Source organism: Empidonax traillii, unplaced genomic scaffold, assembly GCF_003031625.1.
Source record: "Empidonax traillii isolate 1590-97213 ecotype Southwest subspecies unplaced genomic scaffold, ASM303162v1 scaffold191:size1449129, whole genome shotgun sequence".
NCBI lineage: Eukaryota > Metazoa > Chordata > Aves > Passeriformes > Tyrannidae > Empidonax > Empidonax traillii.
The window spans coordinates 1,241,041-1,265,943 of NW_020955384.1; the positions used below are offsets into that span (position 1 = coordinate 1,241,041).

The 24,903-nt window shown below is 39.9% G+C and overlaps 1 protein-coding gene across 1 annotated transcript in view; it reads right to left on the reverse strand.

Annotated features, from left to right (window-relative positions):
* The window catches only part of LARGE1 (LARGE xylosyl- and glucuronyltransferase 1), a 194,084-nt gene that overhangs the window by 11,908 nt on the left and 157,273 nt on the right, over positions 1-24,903 (reverse strand). The window contains exons 9-12 of the mRNA XM_027886630.1: positions 24,553-24,708; positions 13,066-13,229; positions 8,336-8,614; positions 963-1,109 (exon numbers count right to left, since the gene is read on the reverse strand). Of these exons, the coding sequence (XP_027742431.1) occupies positions 963-1,109; positions 8,336-8,614; positions 13,066-13,229; positions 24,553-24,708 (746 nt within the window). The remainder of the gene's footprint in view (positions 1-962; positions 1,110-8,335; positions 8,615-13,065; positions 13,230-24,552; positions 24,709-24,903) is intronic.

Consider the following 24,903-nt stretch of genomic DNA (forward strand, 5'->3'; position numbering starts at 1 on the left):
AAGGATGGGAGAGGTGATATAGAGCTCCACCAGCCATGGATAATACCCAGTTTTTTCACAGCTTTTATCTCTAGATCTCAAAATACTGTAAAAAGGAGAGGTGAACATTGTTACCTGCATTTCAGAGATGGAGAACAGAGATGTAAGAAAGAAAAGTGATTCGTGTACCACCTCCCAGCAGGGCAGTAGTGGAACTGAGAAGAGAACACAGGTCTCCTAAGCCCCCTCTCTGTGCAACATCATAAGGCCATATTGTACTCTTCCCATCACTGAGATGCTTTACAAATCTCTGCTAATCAGACCTTACCACACACACCCAAGAGACGGTTAACCCCTGGTAGCTGCATTTTGAAACTGAAGAGTCTGGCAGATAATAGAATTGACTTGTTCACAGCCACAAAAGGAGTCTGCTTCAGAGAAGAGCTCCAAATTTAGGTGTTCTTCCCTTCTTAACTTCTAGTCAGAGTACTCTTTTACCTCTGCATGGAGAAACTCTAGGTATTTAAGCAGCTGTTTCACACTTTAAAAGAGCATATGACAAGCTTGCATTTGTTTTTCCAGTAGGCCAGTACGAAAGAGAATCCATGAGCAGAGATACAGAACTTCTGGTCACATGAGAAGGCACGGCTATCCAGACGGTATTTGGCAGCCAAAAAGTAAATTACACGCACTTGAGTGTAATGGTCACGCTTGATTTTGTAGCGCAATAAAATACAAAAATAAAACAAATTTAATTTAACAACTGAAGTCCTCCAGTAGACAGGACTATAATACTAGATAAAATGCTGACCTTACAGATGGAATATATCCACATATGATTCTGTTCACTGCCTCTCTACAAGAAGGGAAAAAATTCCAATAGGTTTCTTAATGGAGCTGACAGTGAGAGAAAAGAATCAAATATACACAAGAACAGAAAAAATAGAGAGAATGACTATAGGTTCAAAACTAATTTCCATTACCTGAACGTGAAGAGGGTTCCCATGTCCAACATAGACAGCAACTCTGCTTTTGATTTGGGGAAGGAGAGGCGGTAGCGCAGGGTCTCAAAAGCAGGTACAATCAGAGCTTTCTTGGTGTTAGCTAGGTCCAGCTGGGTGACAGACTTCCTGGCAAACAAAAACAACAAATAAAAGCAGGAAAATGTTAAATTGAGCAAATCACTTGGTTTTTCAAAATAAAGTGCAGAGAACGGGCAGTTTGACACTGTAAATGTAACTATGGCCCGTATTTTACCCTAGGGGTACTTCATATTTCTTCTGCTTTTGGTCTGCTGCTCTAAAAGCAGAGTGAAGAACACAGTTCCAAATGGGCTTGTGTGTTTGACTGATCAGTGCTGTCCTGCATGTCCATGGGTGCATAGATTGGAAACAGCACTCTAAGCATGGCCAGCTGACCACCTCGTTAAGAATCATAGAATCATATCATAGAATAGATTGGGTTGGAAAAGACCTCCAAGATCATCAAGTCCAAGCCCTGATCCAACTTCAATTACTATATCATGGCACTAAGGGCCACATCCAATCTCTGCTTAAAAACCTCCAGGGATGGTGAATCCACCACCTCTCTGGGTAGGCCGTTCCAATGCCTGAAAAGAGAAAGATACTTGAATGTTACTACAGATATGGGAAAGAGCTGCCCAGCCAAAGGCAGTGATAAAAAACTGGGATTTATCCAGGACTCAGCGGGAGTTTACAAAATGAGAAGCTGGAAAGCTCGGTTGCACTTCAGCCTAGCTATTCTCTGTGCTACTCTGTGCCATCATCCTTGATTTTTACCTCTGTACGTCCTACTAAGTGAGTGTTACCTTAACACCACTATGGACCAGATACCTGCTCTCGAGAACACCGTTGCCATGACGCTCTGTCATTGTTCAAGGCACAGATCTACCACAACAGGACATGACACCAAACAGCAAAACTGTTTTTCAGTAGTATTTTGTTGAGTATTTAGCAAGGGCACGCATGGTAGTGCCTGGGATCAGAGCTCACTTGTGCTTGGCTCTGTGAACAGGGCAAAGAGACTGTTGCCAGCAGAGAACAGCTGTACACTGGATAGACTGGGATACCTTGCTTTTTCCTTTCTTTTGCTGAGAGCTGTTCACTGCAGAGACTGTTTTGGTGTATGAGTACGTGTGTGCACATATGCATTTTGCATTGCAGGGCTCTTTTCCAGACAGGGGTCTTAGGATGACTGTCACAGGAGAGGAGCAGCTTAGCAACCTCTCATCCTGCCTGCCAGAGCTGTTCAGTCTATTCTTTCCTAACAAACTAAAACTTGGAGAAAAAAAAAGTTACTTTTCCATCCCCAACTGAACCTTACTATGCTTGTCATTAGAAATAACTCTGTTTCAATTTTCCTTTCATTATCTTCATAGTTGATACAAGAAATATGCCTCTCTCTCCCTGTCAAAGTCAGTTCCCCTTAACAAGATTCACTGTCCTGACTTTTATGTTACTGCAACAGGCAATCAAGGACAATGTTGACAAGCAGCAAACCCTCTCTACAGCCCTATAATTTGAAGGAATTGGGATCACTGTCCTAATAACAGAAGGACCAAACAAACCATTTTTCTAGGGCCAGAATACCTAGAATTCATTTATACTGCTGTCAGAGAAAAAGAAGAGCATGACTATTTAATAAAATCTGAATTTTAGAGAATTCACACCACCCTATAGGCCTGTTCTATAAAAAGCAATCTGTTCTCAGCTTCTTACCGCAAAGTTTGCATTGTTTAAAGAGCCTCTGACATATTCCAGTTAACTTTTCACAATTGAAGGATGTTAACAGCATCTTATTGTAACTGGTTTTGTACTTTCTTCACTAGCTTCGCTATCACTAATGACCACAACATCTGCATTTAAATAGATGACTCCTTCACAATCAGCATTTGTGACCTTCCAGAATTGTTGAGCAGTGCCAGTATAGAGCCTTTACAATGCTTTTAAATGTTTCTTCCCCTTCACACCTTCTCTGAGAGCAGGGGATACTAACATAGTTTCTCTTCCGAAATCTGAGGCTTTCTGGTCTCTGTGCAACCTATCAGCCTTGAACAGTACAGTTTTGGGGATTCAGTTCTAGGAAGGAGCAGGTAAAATTTGCAGAACCATTTGGGCTCTGCAAGGAAACAGCAGCTTCCATTTATGGCTGTTACTATACCTTTGTTTTATGGAGAGCTCAGAAGTCTCAGACAAAATTCAAGGCCTTGCTGTTCTTGACATTGTCAAAGAGCAGCAGACAACCCTGTCCACAAAAGTCTGCAGCCTGAAGGTGACCAAAGCTGAAACAGGCACAGGTGTCAAGCACTGATAACAGCAGAAACTGTCAAAGGAAGCTGTGTTGAAACTAGTACTGAATGTGACTTGTTCTCTAAGGTATGGGATTCAACCACAAAAATTTTGTGGATATCAACCACCTTTTCTGCACTCTCCACTGCTCTTGTCACCTGCAAATTTCACACAGGTGTAAATGGTCAAACTGTTCAAAAGAATAGATGACAGTACCTTCATGGAGAAAATCCCCCGGACAGGGGAGAGAAAATAAGATGGAAAACAACTCAGAAGTTGTGGTAAGGAAGTTTACTAAAGCAAAAGTGAAAGGCTGTGTGTGCACAAACAAAGAAAAAAATATTTTATTCTCTACTTGCCATCAGCAAGTGATGTTCAGCCATTTCCCAGAAAGCAGAGGTCCAGCACATGTAGGAGCTTCTCCAGAAGGCAAACCTTGTAAATAAAGAATGCTCCACCTCCTTGCTCCTTTTCTGAGCTTTTATATCTGAGCTGATGTCATATGGTAGGGAACATACCTTTGGTCAGTTTGGCTCATCTGTCCTAACTGTGCCTCCTCCCAAGATCTTGCCCACTCCCAGATGGCAGGCAGAGTGTTGGAGAGACATCACTGATGCTGTGCCAGCGCTGTGGTAGCCGAAACACTGGTGTGTTATCAACACCCTTCCAGCTACCAAAGATAAGCACAGCACTGTGAGGGCCACTGTGGGGAAATGAACTCCATCTCAGCAAGACCCAGTACAGGTGGTAAGGTCAAAGTGAAGGGGCTCTCCAAAACTGAACTGGGAGTTGAGACATGCTCAGACAAGAAGTCCATCAGCACTGACCGCTGAGAAGTATCACCTGCCTCTGATGTGCACTACAGAGGACTAATATAAAGGGAAGAAGGAATCACTGCTGACATGCAGGTGTTGAATTTCAGTGACAAAGGACAACAGAGGACATTTAAACTGTGATTTAAATGGGGGAGGACTTGGTAGAAAAAAAAACCCCTTCAATTTTCTTCTGATAACTTGGCTGATAGTTTGCTTCCTAGACAACTAGCTGAAACTCTCTTCCTACTGGAAGGAAATCTAACTTTTCATTTTCTGTGGGGTGACTTTTTTTCCTGTTTTGAGTGGGGTGTCATTTATTGGTTGACTGGTTTTGTGATACCAGGAAAATTTAGGAAACAGGAAAATTTTCACTGTTGGTGTTGCCAGATATGAGGAATATAATGCAAGGAACATATTTCGTTGTTTTGCAAACCAGCAGTGGGTAAACCATGTAATTCCTGCGCTATCCTTAGGAAGGCTGTTTTTTGGATTTAGTAATATTGATTCAGTACTCATTTTCCTTTATCTGTCCTTTTCCCCCTAAACCCAAAATAAAGATCTATGATTTTATGAAGAGCTCTCTCTTTGCTAGTGTTGTCCAAGAAACAATTTCCCAATTATCTTTATGTTCAGACCTGATGAATGTCATTCTGACACAGTGAAGGTTGAGTTAAATTTTAAATATACGAGTCAACTGTATTTTTTGCAAAGCAATGAAGAAATGAATCTTAAATCACAAGAGTCTCCTCACAGGTTGAATGAACTGCAGCATGTTGATATCAATCTTCTCGTCTTTGTACTTATTTTCAAAAATTAATACAGAATTCTCATCCTCATGGAGACAGATCATAATATCATTCCTATTTCTGGAGGACAGAGAAGCTCAGACACAGGAAAAGTAGCAACCTAATCCTAAAGCACTGAACTCATGAAAAAAAAAAGGAAAAGAAAGTGTCCATTAATTCAAATTAGCTTCCATGATCAGAACTCAGTAAGTGCTTGGTTGGAGATAACAAACACAGCAGTCACAGAGCTTGTGGTAAGAGTTGTCTATCCACTGCTAAATGCATTAGAATGCTTTTCCTCTCTGCAAAAGCAATGAATGCATAGCCTACAAAGGCTACCAGCAAATAAAAACCAGTAGGCGCAACCTGAACTATGTCTCTTGCTGAGATGCTGAAGAGCAATCAGAAATATTTCACAACTCACGTTGCAGGGGACAGGTACAAAACCTGAGCATAGAGTTGGACGCCAGGTCCCAATTCACGCAGAATGTGTCACTGGAAGCAAAGGGCCTATTTTACACAAATGTGTCAGGAAAGGACTTTAATGTTAACTGTGACAACTGTAGATAAGCAGCCTGTCTAGTTATTTTATGTTAGAAGTTACTGTAGCATGACCCTAACACCTAACTTGTAGCAACTAGAAGGAGCCTTTACCTCTGGGGCAATGACAAGATGATCTCAGTAACTAATGAGGGAAGGCAACAAAAGACGTTGACTCAGCACAGACCATGAAAGTGTCTGAGTTCCGTAAACAGGAAACCTTTGAATGATACATTTATTTCCTTTTGTACTTCACTGAAGAGTAAGGCAGGACTAAAAGGCTGTTTGATGGAGATAAAAAACATTGAAATGGTCTTACTTAGCAGCTGCGAAAAAGCTCAAATAGCACAAATCTAAGTGCTAGCAACAGATACACAAAGGGACAGGTAACGATCAGCTCCATCAGCTTCTCCTTCTAAACTGACCGTGACCTTTCCCATAGGACACATTCAAAGTACGCTGAAAATGTTTTTCAAAATTCCTTTCTTTCTGAGAATACACTATCTGCAGAGATACAATATGCAGTATATGTAAATCAGCAAACTCGCAGGGAGAGGGACTTGTCTGGCTCATGCTGTACAAAGAGATGCCTGAAATACCACACTATTTTTAGTTGTTTATGGTTGCTCTATCTGAGGAAATGAAGATGAAAATGTTTGTACATTTCTCTAAAAAACAGTTGCTGCCACTCAGATAGATAGCACTAATCAGCTACTTGCAGAGGCAGTGGGAACAGTCAATGCAGAAAGACACAGGGTATCCATATTTAAAATAATCTCACTGCACCTCCCTGCTACTTTGTTTAGAAAAATCATTATTGAAAGAGCAACAAAAGTCTCTATTCCAAATGCAAAAAAATTCCACTTCCTTTTTTGAAGAGATGGTAGTAGCAGATTAGCAATTCCAATATTCCCAGGCAACAGAGAGTCACTGTCAGAGTTAAGGTAATATGGGCCTCACAAAAGGCTGTCAGAGTACCGCAGAGTCTCAGATGCAACAGCTCTCAGAGTGAATCTTTTTTTTTTTTTTTTTCTGAAACGTCACCCATGGGTGGCATCACTGTGCATTTAGTTCTGTAATACAATTATCACCGTACGAGAATTACTTCTATGGTTGCAGTAACTCGAGTATTCTGTGATACACCATTCTGTCTTCTCTCTTCTTCCTTTCATTGCTGGCTCCCATCAGTACACTGTGAAGCAGCATGGAAGAGCAAGTTCCTTTTTTATCACTAAATGTCAGTATCAACAGCTGCTACCCTTACCGTGTCCAGCATTGATCTGGAGAGATAAAACAGTATGCAACAGACAGAGAAACTAACAACAGCTCTCCATACATGATCTAGAGATAAATAATGTGTGGAAGGCAAATAATTATTTTGGAGTCCTCATAGCACAAGTTGAATCGAAATGTCCCTAAACTAAGAAGGAAACATGTTAACACCCTGTGATAATACTTCAACAATACAATTGATATCCAGAGTCTTAAAAAACATAGAATGCTTTGGGTTGGAAGACACCTTTAAAGCCCATGTAGTACAACCTCCCTGCAGTGAGCAGGAACATCTTCAACTAGATCAGGTTGCTCAAAACCCCATCCAACATTTGGGCAATTCAAACCCCATCAATGACCTCGAAAGTTTCCAGGGATGGGGCATCTACCACCTCTCTCGGTAACCTCTTCCAGTGTTTCGCCATCCTTATTGCAAAAAATTTCTTCCTTAGATCTTGTCTAAATCTACCCTCTTTTAGTTTAAAACCATTCCCCCTTGTCCTATCTCAACAGGTCCTGCTAAAATGTTTGTCCCCATCTTTCCTATAAGTTTCCTTTATGTACTGAAAGGCTGTAATGGGGTATCCCTAGAGTCTTCATTTCTCCAGGCTGAACAGCCTCAACTCTCTCATCCTTTCCTCACAGAAGAGGTGCTCCATTCCTCTGTATAGTGAATTTGGCCCCTTACATGCCTTGTTGTTAAGCCTGAAACAAAGAAATTCCTCCATAAGTTTATGATACCAAAAGGCGTATTTTCCTTTACACTCCAAAACCCCGGGCTTATGAATTGAAAGGGAACACCTACAGGCAGGCCCTCACTGGAACACTTCGATCAACTTTTACCGAATTAGAACAGAGACAAAAAGCAAAACTGGTGAGGACTAAGGAACTGACATCCTCCTGTCTGGCCACAGGGTGTCCTCCTTGCTCTATGCTTTGGCCTTAGATGACCAGCCTCTGCAGGGGGAGAAAGGTCTTTATTAAAAAAAAGCTCAGTTAATGGATCAGAAGTCTCTTAATTTGCTCAACCCAACCTGCTTACATGCATTATCATACAATGTACACTGATGTTACTCCTCCCAGTCCCCTCATGCCCATTATTTTGCCGTGACAGGTGCTGGCACTGCAGTCATATTTTTGAGCTGGTTACACTCACAATCTCTTTTCAAGATAAGGAACTGGATTAACAGTGTGTCACACAGACAACAAGTTCAGTTATTCTTTGCATGTTTTTTCTGTCACTGACATTAAGAATGAGGGGTGTTTAGAGAAATTGCCTGATTCACATCTCTGCTAATACATGATGCTCTTGGACATTTAATAATATTTAGTTCAGTTCAATTTTCAAATTGATTCTTCTGCAGCTCTGAGGGAATTATTCTAATGGCTAACAGGGATCACATTTAGACCTGAGTTTTTTCTTTCATAACCATATTGCTTGACTTCCAGTGACAGCCCTTTTCCTTTGCTCTAAAAATTCTTGTGCCTTGCTGGGCATTCTCACACCTCAAACCTCTACAAGCTGCCTCTTTCAGATCTGCTCAAATTGCTTTGTTTTGAGAGTATTTGAGAAGAGTGGGATGTGGAAAGGCTGAAGTTGCAGGTCACAGTGGGAATTGCTCCACGGTCCATTTACCTGAGGTACTCGTAGAGTCCATACATGGGCAAGAAGTCAATGTCGGACAGAAACATGTATGGTGTGCTGATATGTTTCATGGCCACATTCCTTAGCAGGTTCACAGGATAGAACTGGCCCTCCTTGTACACGATATGGTAGCCAACATTGTGGCGGCTCATCAGTACTTCTGAGCCCTGAGCGTAGCGCAGAAATTGCTGGGCTTCAGCATCAGAAAGATAGAGTGCCAGGCTGATTGGACCTTCCCAGTGTTTGCAGATGGCTTCAAGCATCTGGAGCCTGAAAGAGGAAGGGTAAGAATGAGAAAAACTATCACCCTGTGCAGGACTCTTTCCCTGGGTTCACCTGATCAAATGCAGATAACCTCTGAGAAAGAGTAGGGACAACTTTATATGCTGTGCAAAACAATAAATATTCCCATAGCACAAGTCATCTCATCTAACATGGCAAGTTGATGCCTCCTGGACAGATATGCTTATTTCACTGAATACAAGGGAACCTAAGCTGGCCCTGGCTCAGATAAACATATCCACAACTCAGATACCCAAAGCTTGGTGAAATCAGCACCACTGTTTTCTGCCTAAAGATTTGATGCTGCAGGAAAACCCACATGGATGATGATATACCCAGGTATCCGATGGGAGCTTTGAGCAGTTGCAGAGATCTATGCACGTGGATCTACTCACAGAATAGGGGCCTCATAATCTTCAACAGTGCCTAGTGCCCAATTCACATTTTAGGTCAACCTATTCTCACACAGTAACATACTGCATTGTTCTATAACAACATATATATATAATTGTGGAGGATAGAGGTGTACAGACCCACAGATCATTTTACCTCCTGTTCAGGAAAACCTTCCCCAAATTTTCGTAAGGCAGTTAGTCAGACCTTAAAAGCTGTTAGAAGTCACAAGTCAAGGGAATACTGACTTATGTGAACATTTACATTAAATAGAAGAAGACTCACTATCAGGGAGAGGGCAAAAGGATGACACATTGATAGGAATGGGATTTACTTTTAATAGGGAGTAAGGAGGGAAGAAAGGACAGACATGGCATTGCTGTGGCATACAAAAGAACATTTCAGACAAAACCATAATTAAAACTACTAACTTGTATATGTTTTAACAGTATGTCAAATTTCATTAAATTATTTTTAAAACAGGTTGTATTGATGCATATTTTAAAAAAATTCCAGGACTTAGAACGTTATTGATGAACATGACAACAAAAGATTTCATATGCAAACATAAATCAAACCCAGCCTGGTCCAAATTGTTTTAAGCACTTTGGGTAATTTATAGACAGCTGCCTAGAGACTGAGATGTGCCACCCAAAAATACAGCAAGGACTGATTACAAAGCCTCTTGAGTTAATACAAAGGGAAATGAACCTATGCAGCCTAGCCAGATATTCTATTAAAAATTAGAAAGAGCAGACTATGCAAAATGATTATCTTCTCTCCATTCCAAATCCACATTACTCGATTGTTCCTATTAATATTTATATAAAACACAAGAAAAGTTTTCTGCATCATCATAATCAGAGAAAATAATTTCCCCTTCCTATTGTCTCCCTAAGCTTTACAAAAGAAAGGAATAATATACTCATACCAGTAAACACACAGTCTGACTCAACATTAATAGCTTTTCCCTGCATTTCTGAATTATCGTGATGACATCTAAGGTGATACAATAATTTTTTCCTAGATATGAGATACTGCCTCTACTAGTCTACAGTTGGTACATTACTTTCTTTTTAACTATTATTGAAACAAAGGCTATTATCAACCTGAAACATACAGACAAATTCGAAACACAAATCAACAACAACAAAAAAAGTCTAAAAAGTATGTGAAGGCTTTAGACTTTTAATTACACATATAATAAATAGATAAAAATACTTTCTCTTTTTTTTTACCTTTTTCCAACACAGTGAAAATCTATTAAACAGGAGACTCCAATCCATCAGCACTCAGATTTAGGGCATCCTTTTAAAAATGGAATACTTGCCTAGTAAAAAATGCAGCAAACTGCCTTTTAAGGACTCCACGCGGTGGACAAATGGCACACATAACTTATTTAAACAGCACACCTGATAATGCCTGCAAAGCTTTTCGTGATAGCTAAGTGAAACTGGGTATAAATTTCCAGCTGGACAGCTTAGTACCCTTCGGAACATTCCATTTTGCTGTGTTGTTCTGATTGACAGGCTCCACTTCCATGAGTTTGATACAGGGACTATATGCTAGGTGATGCTCCACAATCTGCTCTCTGTAGCTTGTTATAGCAGTCTCATTTGAACATAAAACTTAGAATGATGAGTTTCTAAGCACAACATGACCAACTTTGGGTTTTTTTAGCAGTCTTGAGGAATGTGTTCCCTTAAGGACTCAAGATAAAATAAATGTACTGATTTACTGCATAATAATGGGATCATGATTTAGTTGGTAATTTTTTTAAAAGGTCTGTTTCAGCTAATTTTGCTGGAATTCAATTGTTTTGTGACATTGCTTTTATTTTTCTTCTGAAGAATACTCAACTGATTTCCAACTCATTCTCACACGGGTTTCAAGCAGTGTATTGCTAGTCACGTCTTTTCCCCTTCCTGACCTCACATTTTGGTAATTCCTACTCTGATTTCTGAACCCCAGGTACATACCAAGCCTCTAAAAAGGCTGCCTAGCCAAAATAGGAAAACCATAGTGATGCTACTCAGCCATTATTCAAGGGAATGCCACATCATTATAAAAGATGACAACTAACCAATAATGAACAACACTGAATGAAGTCTGTCTCAAAGCTTCCATTTAAAGACAATGTTAGCTCCTAAGCTGCATTCCTCTCTTCCATTCCCCAAGCCTATAGGACAGGTGAACGTAATGTCATGATAGTCATGTCAGCCTCATCTCCAACAGGACTCTAACTGGAGATGCTGGGAGTTCTTTTTTTGCTCTTCCTCATCTCAGATAATCATTTCAAAGAACAGTGCAGGAATGCAGTGTACAGCACATTGTTTATGTACATGTCATCTTACATTTGAGACACTATTCTTAAATGTCTAACAGCTGCGCTGGAGGAGTTTAATAAAAGTGCTTTAAAGAAGACAAAAAAAAAAGTAAGGTAGTAACTGAAAGATGTGGAAGAAAACAAAGCAGCTAACCAGCTCTTTGATTGGATATTATTTATTGATTTTAGCTGAAAGAAAGTATTTCCAACTCAAATCAATAATTTATAGCAACACACCAGCGAAGAAGGGAAGATTTTTCCTGCGCAGTATCAGGATGGTTGTTCTTCCTGCATAAAAATGTGTGGTTCTGTCTATCAATAAAAACATGTGCCCCAGTGAGGATCCAGAAAGGGAAACAGATGCTCAGACTTTGCATCAGTGCCAGTGAATCAGCACTAAGCCCCAGCTCATTCTTTTGAATTAAATTCTGGGGGGAAAATACACCATGTGCACACACCAGCTTTACTAATTTACTGTGGCACTCGCTCAGGGTCTGGCTTAATTTATTTCAGTTTTTTACTCAAAGGTTTGTGAACACTTAAGAAATGTTTCCTCCATTAAAAATCAATAGAACAGACACTGATGTGCATAGCAAATCATAACACAATGTGCAGGATGCAGTGTTGAGGCACCTGTGGAACAGAATACTCCTCATTCATTTCTGTTTATTTTTAAAACAGGCTGTAAATGTTTTGTTGATCTCAATTCTTATAATCCTCCTGGAATACTGCTGACCTTCTACCAGTGCAGCAGTGGTGTTATTCACAGGTTCCATTGTATTCTGTATGTGCTACACTAAAGGAAATAACCAGTTTCTGGTTAATATTTAAGGAGCTCTGATTTGTTTTGTTACTCCGATAGCAGTAACTACAAAGTTTGGACTAAATTTGAACTGAGAAGCTGGAGGAAAAAAAACCCCAAGACTGACAGTTCTAAAATTTCACAAAGCTAGCTGATCCAGACCTGAGTTTCAGAGCTTCTGAAAAATGACAACTAATTGCAATGGTGGAAATCAGAAAGGTGCAGGTGGAACTTGTCATGAAATGGAATTTTTCCCCCCAAATGAAATACCAGTTAAATTCCACTTTACATCAGAATTAAAAGCTGAAATGCACTTCTGAAAATCAACATTCGTATAAAGGTGACTTTGCTCAAATGGAGATTTTTCATTTCACACTCGCACATTAAAAAAAGTATAATTTTTGACTTCCTAATTTGAAACTAAAATGTCTAGTTCTGATTCTTACTATAAGAAAAATCAGTAGTTGAAATTTTCTGCAAGGAAAATGCCAGTGAAATCAAAACTAATGTCCTCTAATGAGGAAATACCATGTGTAAAAACTTGGGCAGTTAAAACTGCTTGCTAAATTCTATTATAAACATCTCCTGTTTTTAATAAGTTGCTGCAAAACTCCATACGCTAGTAATGCCTGACAATCCTGACAAGTAGCAAGTACAGTTCCAGTACTCAGACTCTCATGAACTCTACTCACGCTAATGTGTGCACTTCAGAACTGAAATCTGGATACATGTGTGGATACATGTCTGGATACGTACCTACCTGCGCTACTCCTAATGCAAGAAAGGTCTTTACGATACAACATACAACTTTCCACAAAAAGGCATTTTCTCTCGCACCAAAGCATTACACATAAGATTTCTCTGTAAGAAAACATTAACTGTCTCACATTTCCTGATGAACAAGAGGTTTTTCCCTACCTGTCCATCGAAAGTTGTGCCACCAGCGTCACATCGGTGTTGTCTGAAGCAGGCTCGTATTCGTAATGTAGAAAATACAGATGAGTGCGATGGACGGTGAAACGTTCTCGACGAAACTCATAGCACAAGTCATCCTCGTCCAGCTCAGATAGCTGTTTCTGGAGCTGTAAGGAAAGAGTGGACATAAAGATAAGTTCTTTGTAATTATTTTAGCAAATCAGAGAGAATAAGGGGGTTGGGAACTTGCAGCCTGATGCAATGGGGAATGGAAGTGGAATATATAAAGTAGGAGGGTTTTCCTGAGCCTTGCAAGTCAGTGGGCAAGAGATTAGAAGAAAGGACTTGCAAATAAATTAATAATACAGACAGACCTTTGTATTCTGGTCTATATATGGTATATATTACCTGTATTATATACTTTCAACATCCAGACTAGCAATGAGACAGTGAACAAGTTGAATAATTGAAAGTTTCAGAGTTAATGCTCCAGTGTGATGCATAATTTCATCCTTACTAGTGTTTTGAACTACTCATAGACATACTGCACTAAACAACACTCCACAGCAGATTAAGACTGCATGTGCTGCGCTGAGCAATTCCCATTCTGCTGCCTCTGTTGGAGAATGGTAACTGCTGCTAGCAGCATGGACAGACAGCTGGAAAAGTAACATCTTTAAATGATCGTTACCCCATCTCTTGAGATTTATGTACCTGCAGTAGTTCAATTTTGCAATGAAAATATTCTTTCAGCTGCAGAAATGCCAGAATTAAGCCTATACCTTTAATGAGATTTATGCTTCTGGATAGCTCGTCTGAGAAATCTGGTGGATGGTGGATTGGCAGAGAACAGGTAACTTTTTGGTCCCCTTGAAAACCAAGCCTCTTCAAAGTCAAAATGGGCATCTCAAAGCAATCTAATCCCAAGTCTCTTGGGACACATAGCTTTAAGAGAATAAAAGGTTAGCTCTGGGGAAAGGTGAAAGTGAAAAACAGACCTTCTATGCAGCTGGTCAATTCCACTCCTGCAGTAATTATTTTGGGGGTTGGACTACGTGATCCTTAAAAGGTCCCTTCCAACTCAAACTATCCTATGATTCTAAGATTCAGTGATTTTAAAGCCAAACATCTAGCTAGGCTATTTAAAATGCATTCACTTAAAAGGAAAAAACAGTCAAACCTACTGTAAAATGTAATAAAGATCAAAATTTTACATGGTCTTAACATGTGAAATTGAATTCTATTTCTGTTGCTCTAGAATATAGGTTACTAATAAAGATATAATTTTTATAATTCATTTCTTAAAAGCATCCTATAAGAAGAATAGTAAATGAGTAAAATATTCATCAGCAAATGTGAAAAATACTCATATAGGAATTTTACAAGTTTTGATAAAAACTGTTTCATGCACAAGATTATTGAATTATAGACATCTTTTTGTTCCACTCAGAATGATTTCCTCAAGGAAAAAAAACTGAAAATGTATATACTTTTGTTCTAATAATGTGTTAAAACAAAGAGCTGTTGTTCTTCAAACTATAAACATTATGTTTACAGCTGAATGTTTTCCTGTGAAGGCTGATGGAATAATTCCTGACATTTTCCTGTACATCACTATATAATCTTCTTCTGAATAATGGAAATACCAACTTTGATTTCCTTGAGTTTTGGATCAGACTGTCATTCTTCTGTGCTATTGTTCTGCACAGATCTTATAACATCCCTCAAGAGGGACTGCTTTCAGAAAGATGAGTGTCCGAGTCTTGACAAATCTTTACTCATGCAAAACTTCTATTGAAATCAAGATCTCTTTAGCTGGAATAAAAATTAAGAGTTCTTTTACTTGTCCTTGGAGTTTCATTCTTTCTGCTTTACAAACCATCATTCAGCTGAGCCTGCATTTTATTTTCTAAATCACATTCAAACAATATTTGAATTAAATTCAATATTTACAAGAATTACAAAATACAAGCATATCATATCTTTGTTTCTTTCTTGAAAAGGGACATTAGTATGCCCCTAACAGAATTATCAAGGAGATGAATGAAATTTAAATGGCTGAAACAACAGCAATCCACATTTTAGGGGTACCTTATTATCCTGCTGCATGTACAAATGACCAGGCTACAAGATCTTAATTGCACAGCAGTTATTAACCAGGCAGTCACTGAGTAATTATCAGATTGCATTTGGGTTTAAATTTAAGAGGCTATAAATACTTAATTATGAGTTCAAGAATAACATTTGGAGCTAAATTATGGCTTTGTGCACAACTGAGCCCTGGGTTGGGGAAGGAGAGACAACTTTTTAGAGGCCCCACCATTTTGATGGTGAAACTCACCAAGTCACCAAGTTGGTGATGGAGGTGAACGAGAGCAGCAAACAGCGGAAGATCCCTTCTGCTACAGAGAAAAAGAAATCTTGCTCTTTCCACTAGAGTTTGTAGGGTCAGGGTTTTGTTTTTGTCCTCCTTCATGTCCAAAGAAGGGAAACAAAGCTGGTGAAGGGTCTAGAAAACATGTCTTATGAGGAGTGGTTGAGGGAACTGGGGTTATTTACTCTGGAGAACACTCTGGAGGACCTCACAACTTCTCACAACCTCATTGTAGTGAGGTGGGGGGTGGTCTCTTCTGCCATGTTTCAGGTGAAAGGATGAGAGGAAATGGCCTTAAGTTGTGCCAGGGGAGGTTCAGATTGGATATTAGAAAAGTTTTTATCACTGAAAGAGCGGTTAGACATTGGAATAAGTTGGCCAGGGAGGCAGTGGAGCCAGCATCTCTAGAAGTGTTCAAGAGTAGTCTGGATGTGGCACCTGGGGGTATGGTTTAGGGGTGATTATGCTGGTGCTGGGTTGACAGTCAAACTACATGATCTTGAAGGTCTCTTCCAACCTTCAATATTCTGTGATTCTGTCCTGTCAGACTTCTTCTAAGACTGAAGCTACGCTCATAGTCTGAGAGATTTTCCCTGTCACTTCCCATGACACATGCTACGTACTGTATGTACTGTTTGTATCTTCATCAAGAGAAGAGGTGAGAGAGCAGTTCCCAGAAGGACTGTGGGCATGATGTGCTCTCCTTTCCCCAGCCTCTGCCCTCAGCACCCTTACCTTGAGGGAAGGCAGGCTGCCAGGGGGAAGCCCCAGCACAAGCTGTCTGAGAGCCCCGGATAATAGGTGGGCACCACTTGGCAGGGTCAGACACAGAGCTCCATCACCACTTTGCAGGAATGCTTGTGCAATCCTTGCCGGCTCATACCATGAGCCTAAACTGCTAGGCAGCAGCGGAAGCCGGGCTCTGCAGGTTGGGCAAATGCAGTAGGGTGTGCCCCTGTAGGTAGGACAATCAGCACAGGATGGGCTGTGATTTGCCCTGTAGCACTGTCACTGCATATATGCAGTGTGCCTTAAGGATGGATAGGCCTATCCTGCAATGGTGAGTGGCGGAAGAGGAGTGGAATACAATAGCATGTGATTACCCATATGAAAATTCCTTTTCTACCGGAAGCAATGCTGGAAATATTAGGCACTCTGTATTTGGTCCAGCAAAACCCCTAAGATCAGAAGCTACCTCACTGAAGCTAACAGTAGGACATGGAGAAATTATCAGGACCAACAGCTCAGTGCTGCACAGTTTTATGTGGTTTAAGAGACCTTTTCCCTCTCTCATACATTCATATACTCATTCAGGTAACCATGCACCAGTATCACATACATATATAAAGGCTGCTTCCTCTCTACTGTGATGGGATATATGCCATCTATAATTATATATTGCACACTATCATATGCCCCTTTTTACACACAGATTTGAAATGAAGAATGTTAAAGATTCAAAACATCCAAAAGACAGGGAATCTTCTAAGGCAGACACACATATACCCGTACACTTATCTCTGAGTTGCTTCATATTTTTTTTGTTACATCATCACATAAGATTTCTCTAATGATATCATCTTGTCTACAGTGTGCATATTAAGTAGATCCATTATTTAAAGTCAAAGAACTTGTGGTTTGGTTTAAAGTTTGCTCCCAAATAATGTCTTCTTGAAAAGATGTGTTTATAATGGCAATCTGACGCTTACTTAACATACTGCACCACCAAAATAAGGACCTTCATATCAGCCGGATTTGATAAAAAGATGGCATCCCCATTATGGACCCCTCCATTATATTTACAATGATATGCCTAATACAGCAAAGACTTCTCAACCCTAGAGTGATAGCACGCACTCTCATAAGCAAGTACCTGTTTAGCATAAGATTCTCTGTTTCTACAAGAGTTTCACTGCTAAGGCTACTTGCCACTGAGCATGTGAGAAACAGTACCTCTAGGAAACACTGTCAAAGTTGAAAAATGTATTATTTTCAGACTGTGTATGGTAGATGTCCTCTTAGGAAATACTGCAGTGGGAAACAACACATGCTTTCATTAGCATCATGATGCTACTTGTTTCAGAAATAAAAACTGCAGCCATCATATGCATAGTGCCAAAACAAAGAGACAAATACATAAAGAAATAGAGGCTAAATTACTTCTCTGGGCAAGGAGCTGCGGCAGTGGAGCAGGTTCCATATCAGGAAAAGCAGTCTTTGAAGCTAGGCTAGCCAGAGAGGTGTGGCAGGCCAGAAGGTATTCAACTCTACCACAGACTGCCATGGTATTCCAGGTCCACTTGTCTAATATATTTCCATGAGATAAGGTGTTTTCTATCCATATGACAGATGGTAGCCCCATATGATACCTGGCAACACAACATGTACTTTTCCCTGGCAAACTGTTTAGTCTGCTCATAAAAATTCCTTCCTAAGGCTGTTCTTAGTGTAAGCAAATTTGTGATTGGCTTAATTTTTTTTTCTAAACTGCTGTGTCACAAAAACAATAAACTTCCCACCAAAATCTGCAGGACTTCATCTCAGATGAGATCGATTAAAAATCCAGGATCAGAAGTATTTTTTTAAGGATTACATATTAAAAAAGATCGAAGCCCATCAACAATGTTATGTGTCTTGAGGCTATTTAGATCTTGGGTAAGGGGATAAAACCCCTAGGCATCTCGCTCTCCTCAAGTGTTTAAGGTGAGGTGAGGTGACAGTAGGCTTAAGTCACTCACTCAGTATCACACTAACAACGGGAACTGAGCAGCTCAGATGAAAACTTTGACCTTTCGGATCATCTTTCCTTTTCCCTGGTGTGCACAGTAAAGTTTCATTGCAAAAAATCAACTCCTCTTAGCCACTGAAATGAAAACTAACACCAGCCCAGGATGTAACTATAATCTGGTTATGAACTGCAGCAGTTTCATTTCTCCTGTGTAGCTGTCCCAGTTCCCACCAGTAGACAATTTAGATTGCAACATTTAGCACTTTCATAGTGTGTGAATTAACAGTTGCCTTTAGCATGGCATAAACAAAGCAGATGATGATGAAGAGAGGAAAAAGCATTCATTGAGTCTTGTTTTGGATGACCTACATAAAGTACTTCTGGCTTCTCCAATGATTAGCAATAAAAGCCAGATTAATCCCATGTCAATTAAACTTTTATTCCTCTCACACCATAAAATTTTGTACATTTGCTATGGGTCAAATTGAGCCTTCTGTGAAACAAAGCTGTGCTAAGGACAAAGAGAATAGTGCCTGAGCAAGCCTACCTGGCAAGAGGAATTTTTTGCTGCAGCATGCAAATACTGCTAAAACTCTTTCTAAATGGAAGTGATGGCTTATCCTAACTGCAAATACTCGACACAACTGAAAACCCAATTTTTAGGCATGTGTAACATCTTAGACAGTTCTGTACATATGAAGTACAACTTTCTTTGATCTTACCTGCAGATGTCAGATCTTGGCAGTCCTCTGCATCTCCTTTCCTCAGGTCCCTGACAAACCTTCTTAGCTGAGCTGTTCCCAGACCCCCCTTGCAGCAGAGTGTCTTGACAGGTAGGTCTCCTTGCTAGGAGATCTACAGGCACCCATCAGTCCTTTCCTCTTCCTGGTCCAAACACTCTCTCCAGAACTTGTCTCAACTCTTTAATTTTTTCCTTTGATCTACTTTTCATCTCTTTTATATGTGAACCTGGATTTTTTTCTCCTCCCTACTGTCTGGACATCACTGAGGGCAATGGATGTCCCTCAGAACAGAGACCAAATACAGGTTCCTGCTCTCAGCTCTACTGTCGAGTCAGAACCTGTCGTGGAGCATTCAGAAGAAACAGTCACAGAAAACATCAGTCCTTGTCCAGGTGTCCTCCCTGCAGCATGCTCAACCCTGCTGTGTCACTGGGATATATGTAATCTGGTCTGATGTATCCAAGCACACTCCTAAGAGTCTCCAGAGTTTGAGCCTCTTTAAAGAAAACACTACTGGTAATGTGTAAACCACGAAGAGGTCATCAGAACTTGTGGTGTGGGCAAACCTCCAAGCTGTTCCCTATGTTTCACTTTAACATTTTTTTAAAGTGTTTTTTTGATGTGAGAAAAGGAAACAAAGGTGTAACAGCATGACAGAAAAAAACCCAGCCATGTGATCCCCCATCTAGCAATACAATAAAGGGTTGAAAGCAGTATAATGGCAATTTTCAGGAAAGTAACAGGATGAGCTACCAGCTCAGCATTTAATAACAATAACAGTTATAATAATAGAAACAACACACCTGGGGAAGTAAGGATTTCACCTCAAAACTGCCATATACCATCTGTTTTACTAGAGAAAGGCTATGACATCACAAAATAGCAACTTTAAATCCCAGTTCTACAAATGAGGCAGTATTCTGAAATGCAGCAGGAGCAAAGGGTACTCAAAGCATCACTCTGACTGCAAGTTCAGAGCTGTGTTACTGACTTAGAAGCTCCCTTTGTACACTATTTTTAGTGATTGAAAAATCGCTAAATTTGTTAGTAGAGTTTATACTGCCTGGTACACTGCTAGAATCTCCTGCTGTTCTGGTGAACACTGTAAGTTGGCATGCACATCCTTTTGCTAATATTAAGAATCTTTGGTTTTGAAGAAAAAAAACACAAAGTAAAAACATATTTAGTATGTAAGTACACATGTAAACAAGCGGGTTCAGGGACAACTTGATTTTTTTACACTGTTTCTTTGTATTGTTGATTTGAAAATTTGAAAAGAAAAACCTGCAGACACTTTTTTCTCGTGTGTTTTGTCAAAGTCTTCTCTAATGAGGATTTACTGTCCTTTTCTTAAACTGAGTAAAATCAGTGATACACTTCCCACTTATCTTGCTCTGGGCTTTGGATCGGGACACAGGCTTCACTAATAGGGGACACCCCATTCAACCTTCAGATTTAATGCTTTGGCAGAAGTACCTGGTGAGAAGCTGTCTGCAGGAAAGAAGTTTTATGAGAATGCTAAAAGGTCGAGTGTGTGCCTCTGTGCTAAAATCAGGCTTACGATATCTATCTCAGAGTGTAACTATAGAGATAGGTTGGAAGATCCAGCTGAAATATTTTAGGCTTTACAGTAGGTCCTTTAGAATAAAATGCTGGATATAAGCACTAAAAGCCAATAGAAAATGTTCAAATTTGAGATTATTGTAAGCTTTGTCTTTGTGGATTTTGCAAAAATCTTCTGCGTTGCATCAAAATAAGAAAGAAGGAGTGAGAAGGGGGAAACAGCATGGAATAAGTAGGATGGAGTGACTAAGGACATGCTCCAAGGGCCACTTGAGTCAATGATTCTGTTTACAGGAGGATTTGGTTCATATTCTGAATTTTCCACCCAGAATCTGCACAAAAGGCAAAGGGATGATTGTAATACCAACTTGCACAGAAGAGTCTGCTCTGGCTAACCCCATTTTAGCACATGCTGAATAAGGTGGACTTACACTACTGCTTGTGGCAAGGAGCACATGGCAGGCTCCTGCTCACAGCAACCCATAGGGTCTTTCAGCTTGCATATTTGAAGGAAAGGAGGAAGCATGCATGGACACATAGACATACATATAAGCATTTTTACATAAACAGAAAAACTACATCAGTCTGTATTTTTTTGCCTCCAATATTTCAGTTTCCGAGCCCTATCTGTTCTAGTCATTTTTCTTTGCAATGCTTTGGAACCTATAACAGCCCTGTTTGGTGCAGCTGAAGATCAACATCTGACTAGACCAGGACTGTGCAGTACAATACCCAAAGACTGCCTTCAGACCTCTTGAAATCCACTCTGTGGTATTAGACTTTTTAGCAAATATTAGAAAAAGAAAGTACTAATCCTTCCACATACATACAGACAGAGAATATATTTAAGCATACGTGTATTCACATGCATACACAGAGGAAGAGTGAGAGAGACTAAAGTGAGGTCCAATTATCTTTTAAACTACTGCCCCTTTACATCTCTCTAGCACTGTAAAGAGTCCTTAACAAGGGAAGATACATAATTTACATTCATTTTAAGGCATCTCAATACTGATGAGAAGTGTAAAAGGGCCTTAGAGAACCACCCCAGCAGTACCCACTGCCACACTTCCTTTTCACGTTTTACAGATATTTGCACTACAAATGAGATGCCTTAATTACAGGTTGAATTGTAAATAAAACATCACTGCAAATATTAAACTGTAGAGAAGCAACGGGTGGTATATTGGAACAAGACCTTAAAGGCAGCTTCTGATACACCCACACTGTGAGTGAGGCTCACACCAGCCCTCTTCTTCCATAACAGGGCTCAGTGCATTCAGTACTAAAATAATTCTCTCCAAGTATAAAACCAGCAGAGCTGTTCTAACATTTTGTCCACTGGTCAGAAGAAGCACAGGCACTGGCAGAGAAGCACAGGCAGCTGAAGAAGCATCTTTTACCTATGTTCATTGCCTAACATAATAAAGCTGTGTTTTGGGGATGCCAGTCTCAAGTCTCAATTCAGAGAAGAAAAGAAAACTAACAGGGGAAAAAAAAAAAGATAATGCAAATAGCAATTCCTACCTCATATATACTTAATAGAAATTACAGCCTTTTATGTAACATGCTTGCTTATGAATCCTAACAGAAATGTATGGCTACATCTTGTCACACTAAAGGTTCATCTACCCAAGCACCCTGTCTCCAGTGGTGAGCTGGCTGCCTAGAGAGGAGCGTAAAAGCACGGCAAGCGTACAGTAAGGCTTTCTCAAAACACTCCTCTAGACCTGAACTTGTGGTTCAAGGACTTTCTGCACCAAAGCTTAACTGCTCCTGATTGATTTTCTTTCCACGAAGAGTCATTTTTGAGCATACGTATACTTTTAGAAACATTACCTCCTGCTCAAAGCTTCATCACATCGTGAGTGAAATGTCTATCTTTGTTCTGAACCTGCTACTTGCTATTTCCACTTCATGTCCCCTATTTCTTGTACTGGGAGGAATGACAGTGGTTACCCGCTCACCTTACAAGATGCTCTGCTTCTGAAGATCATGCTGCAATAGATCACGGCAATGTGCTGTATTTAATAGGACACCTGTGACACTGTATATGCTAGAGCAGGCAGAGTGAGAGAAAGAGTGGTTTTCATGATAATCCTGTTCTTCAGGTTCTATAACTTCAAACTTGAAACTTGCTGTCTGTATTTTACAATAAAGGACATAATCAAGTTGAAACAGGAGCTTACATCACGGGGAACTAATTAAAACCAATGCCTTCTCCTAAGTGACTACTCAACCTTTCTGAAGTTGGATTTTTTTCTGTATCTGATTGTTTTGATAGAAAGCTGTCAACTTCTTGGTGTCTCTTGGCAAGTTGGGACTCATGTATTTTTATGTCTAGCTCATTCTTTTCCTTTTTTTTTTTTTTAATAATTTATAAATGGAGGAATGAATTACATTTCTTTTTCAGATGCAAGCCATACCATATACCATATTGCGTTCTACTTGTCTTGAATAAGAAACAGTTAGTCATTTCCAGTGTCTGTCAACTAGATACAAGTTCAGTAAAATGAGACATTTAAAACTTTAAGGACTGCCACTTACAGCAAGAACTTGCATTTGCTGTGCACTGCTCCCCAGCAACTTGTCATCTGGAATAAATCTGTTTATTAAGGATTTACAGAGCTCTGGAAAATATAGCAAGAAATCTGTGACTGCGTTCATGCTCTTCGAACCCACACAACATATTGTGAAATCAACATAACTTTAACCTGCATTCTTAAGTGTGATGAAGGTGTGTTTTGTTCTGTCGTCTTTTTTTAATGTCTCAGTCACCTTTTCTCCTCTTATTCTACCCCAACTCTGTTTCTTTCATCTTGATGTGTCTGATGGTCTTTTATTGCATTCAGTTCACTTGATTGTCTAAAAGCCTCTCATTCTTGCAGAGGATTTTCTTACTCTGTGTTCTTTTGCTCTTGTGGTGTACTTGATTTCCCTTTCTCTCATTTTCCCCCCACTTCTCATCTCTCCCACTTAAGCCCCACTTCTTTCAGAGGACAGTGGTATGGTAAAATATGTATCTGGGAAGCTGTGCCTTGGGCTAAAATATATCTATCCAATCTCTGAGTGCTTTATTTAAAAATATGGGAATGGCATCTCCTGTGGTCATTTGATTCACAGGCTAAATGCAAACACTACCAACCCCAATGATGATATTGATTGCCAATTACCTCTTAACTGCTAACATGTATGCACTTGGTCTAGAAATCTCCAGAGACCACATTATACACAAGGAGTTCATATACATCTGTGTATGAACATTTCAGTGAAGTTCTTTACTTTGGAATTATATGTACTAAGGCATACACACACACAACATCTGTGTCTAAACATCCTTGATTTCAAACAAAAAGCATTTGCTTCATCTGAAAGGTTCTGATTGCAAATTTTATGCAGATACACGTAAATACCACTTAATTTAGTTAAGGGAAGTACAGAAAAAACCTGCAGTCTCAGAGCCTACGTGTACCTTGAAGTACTCACTCATTCTGTAGTCTGCAGCACGGCAAGAACTCATAGACCTAAATCCAGCAGTCTTGGTATGTTCACTTCTTCTTCATTATTATTGCATTAGTATTTACTACCCAAAACCGACATCACTGTATACTGAACAAATACGCAGCAAGAAAGAAGACCTTCTCCCGGAAAGTTTTAGGTCTGTCATACTGAATCACTGTACCAGCTACTAAGATAAAAAATGAACTCTACTGCAGTTGAAACCAGAACCAGGTCTAAGGTTAAGATTTGCAGAATTGCCTAATGTAATAAGAGCCCAAATACTCATTTTCAGCTTGTGATGTTACCTTTGTTGGAGATTTTTAAAAGGCGAAGTAGACCAAAAGAGGCAGCAAAACTCAGGGTCAAGATGAGATTAGTACAACAGTTTTACAGGTGAGGAACTGAGGCACAGAAAGATTAAATGATTTGCACAGCATCACTCCTGGAATCTGAGCATTGCCTTCAGTTCTCCCGAGTTCCTCCTTCCTGCACTATGTGCACCACCAACTCCAAGCCTTCACACAGCTTGTGCCTTGCTTGAACCACCCTTTATACAGTCAAGCCCTAGACAGCCTACTTACATTTTCACTGTTAATGTCTGCCTCACTGGGGCAGCCAAAGAGTTCCCGTCTCAGCAAATTCCCATCGTATTCCAGGAATGTCAGGTAGAGGTTGCGGAAAAACTCCACATGCTTGTTTTTCACTCGGAGCTTCTTTGGTGAGTTCCAGTGAATCACCTCAGAGGGAGAAAAGAGAAAAGACATCCTGCTGTTAGAATACAGATTTGCTTTACATGCTCTTTTTATGTGTGTTCAGTTTGCCGCCCTCCTAAAAACAGAAGAAAAACAACCCACAAACTACAGACTGTCTTTTTACAAGGAAGGCTTTGCCATGTCTTTCACAAATAACTGCATACTCCAGAGGTGATGTGC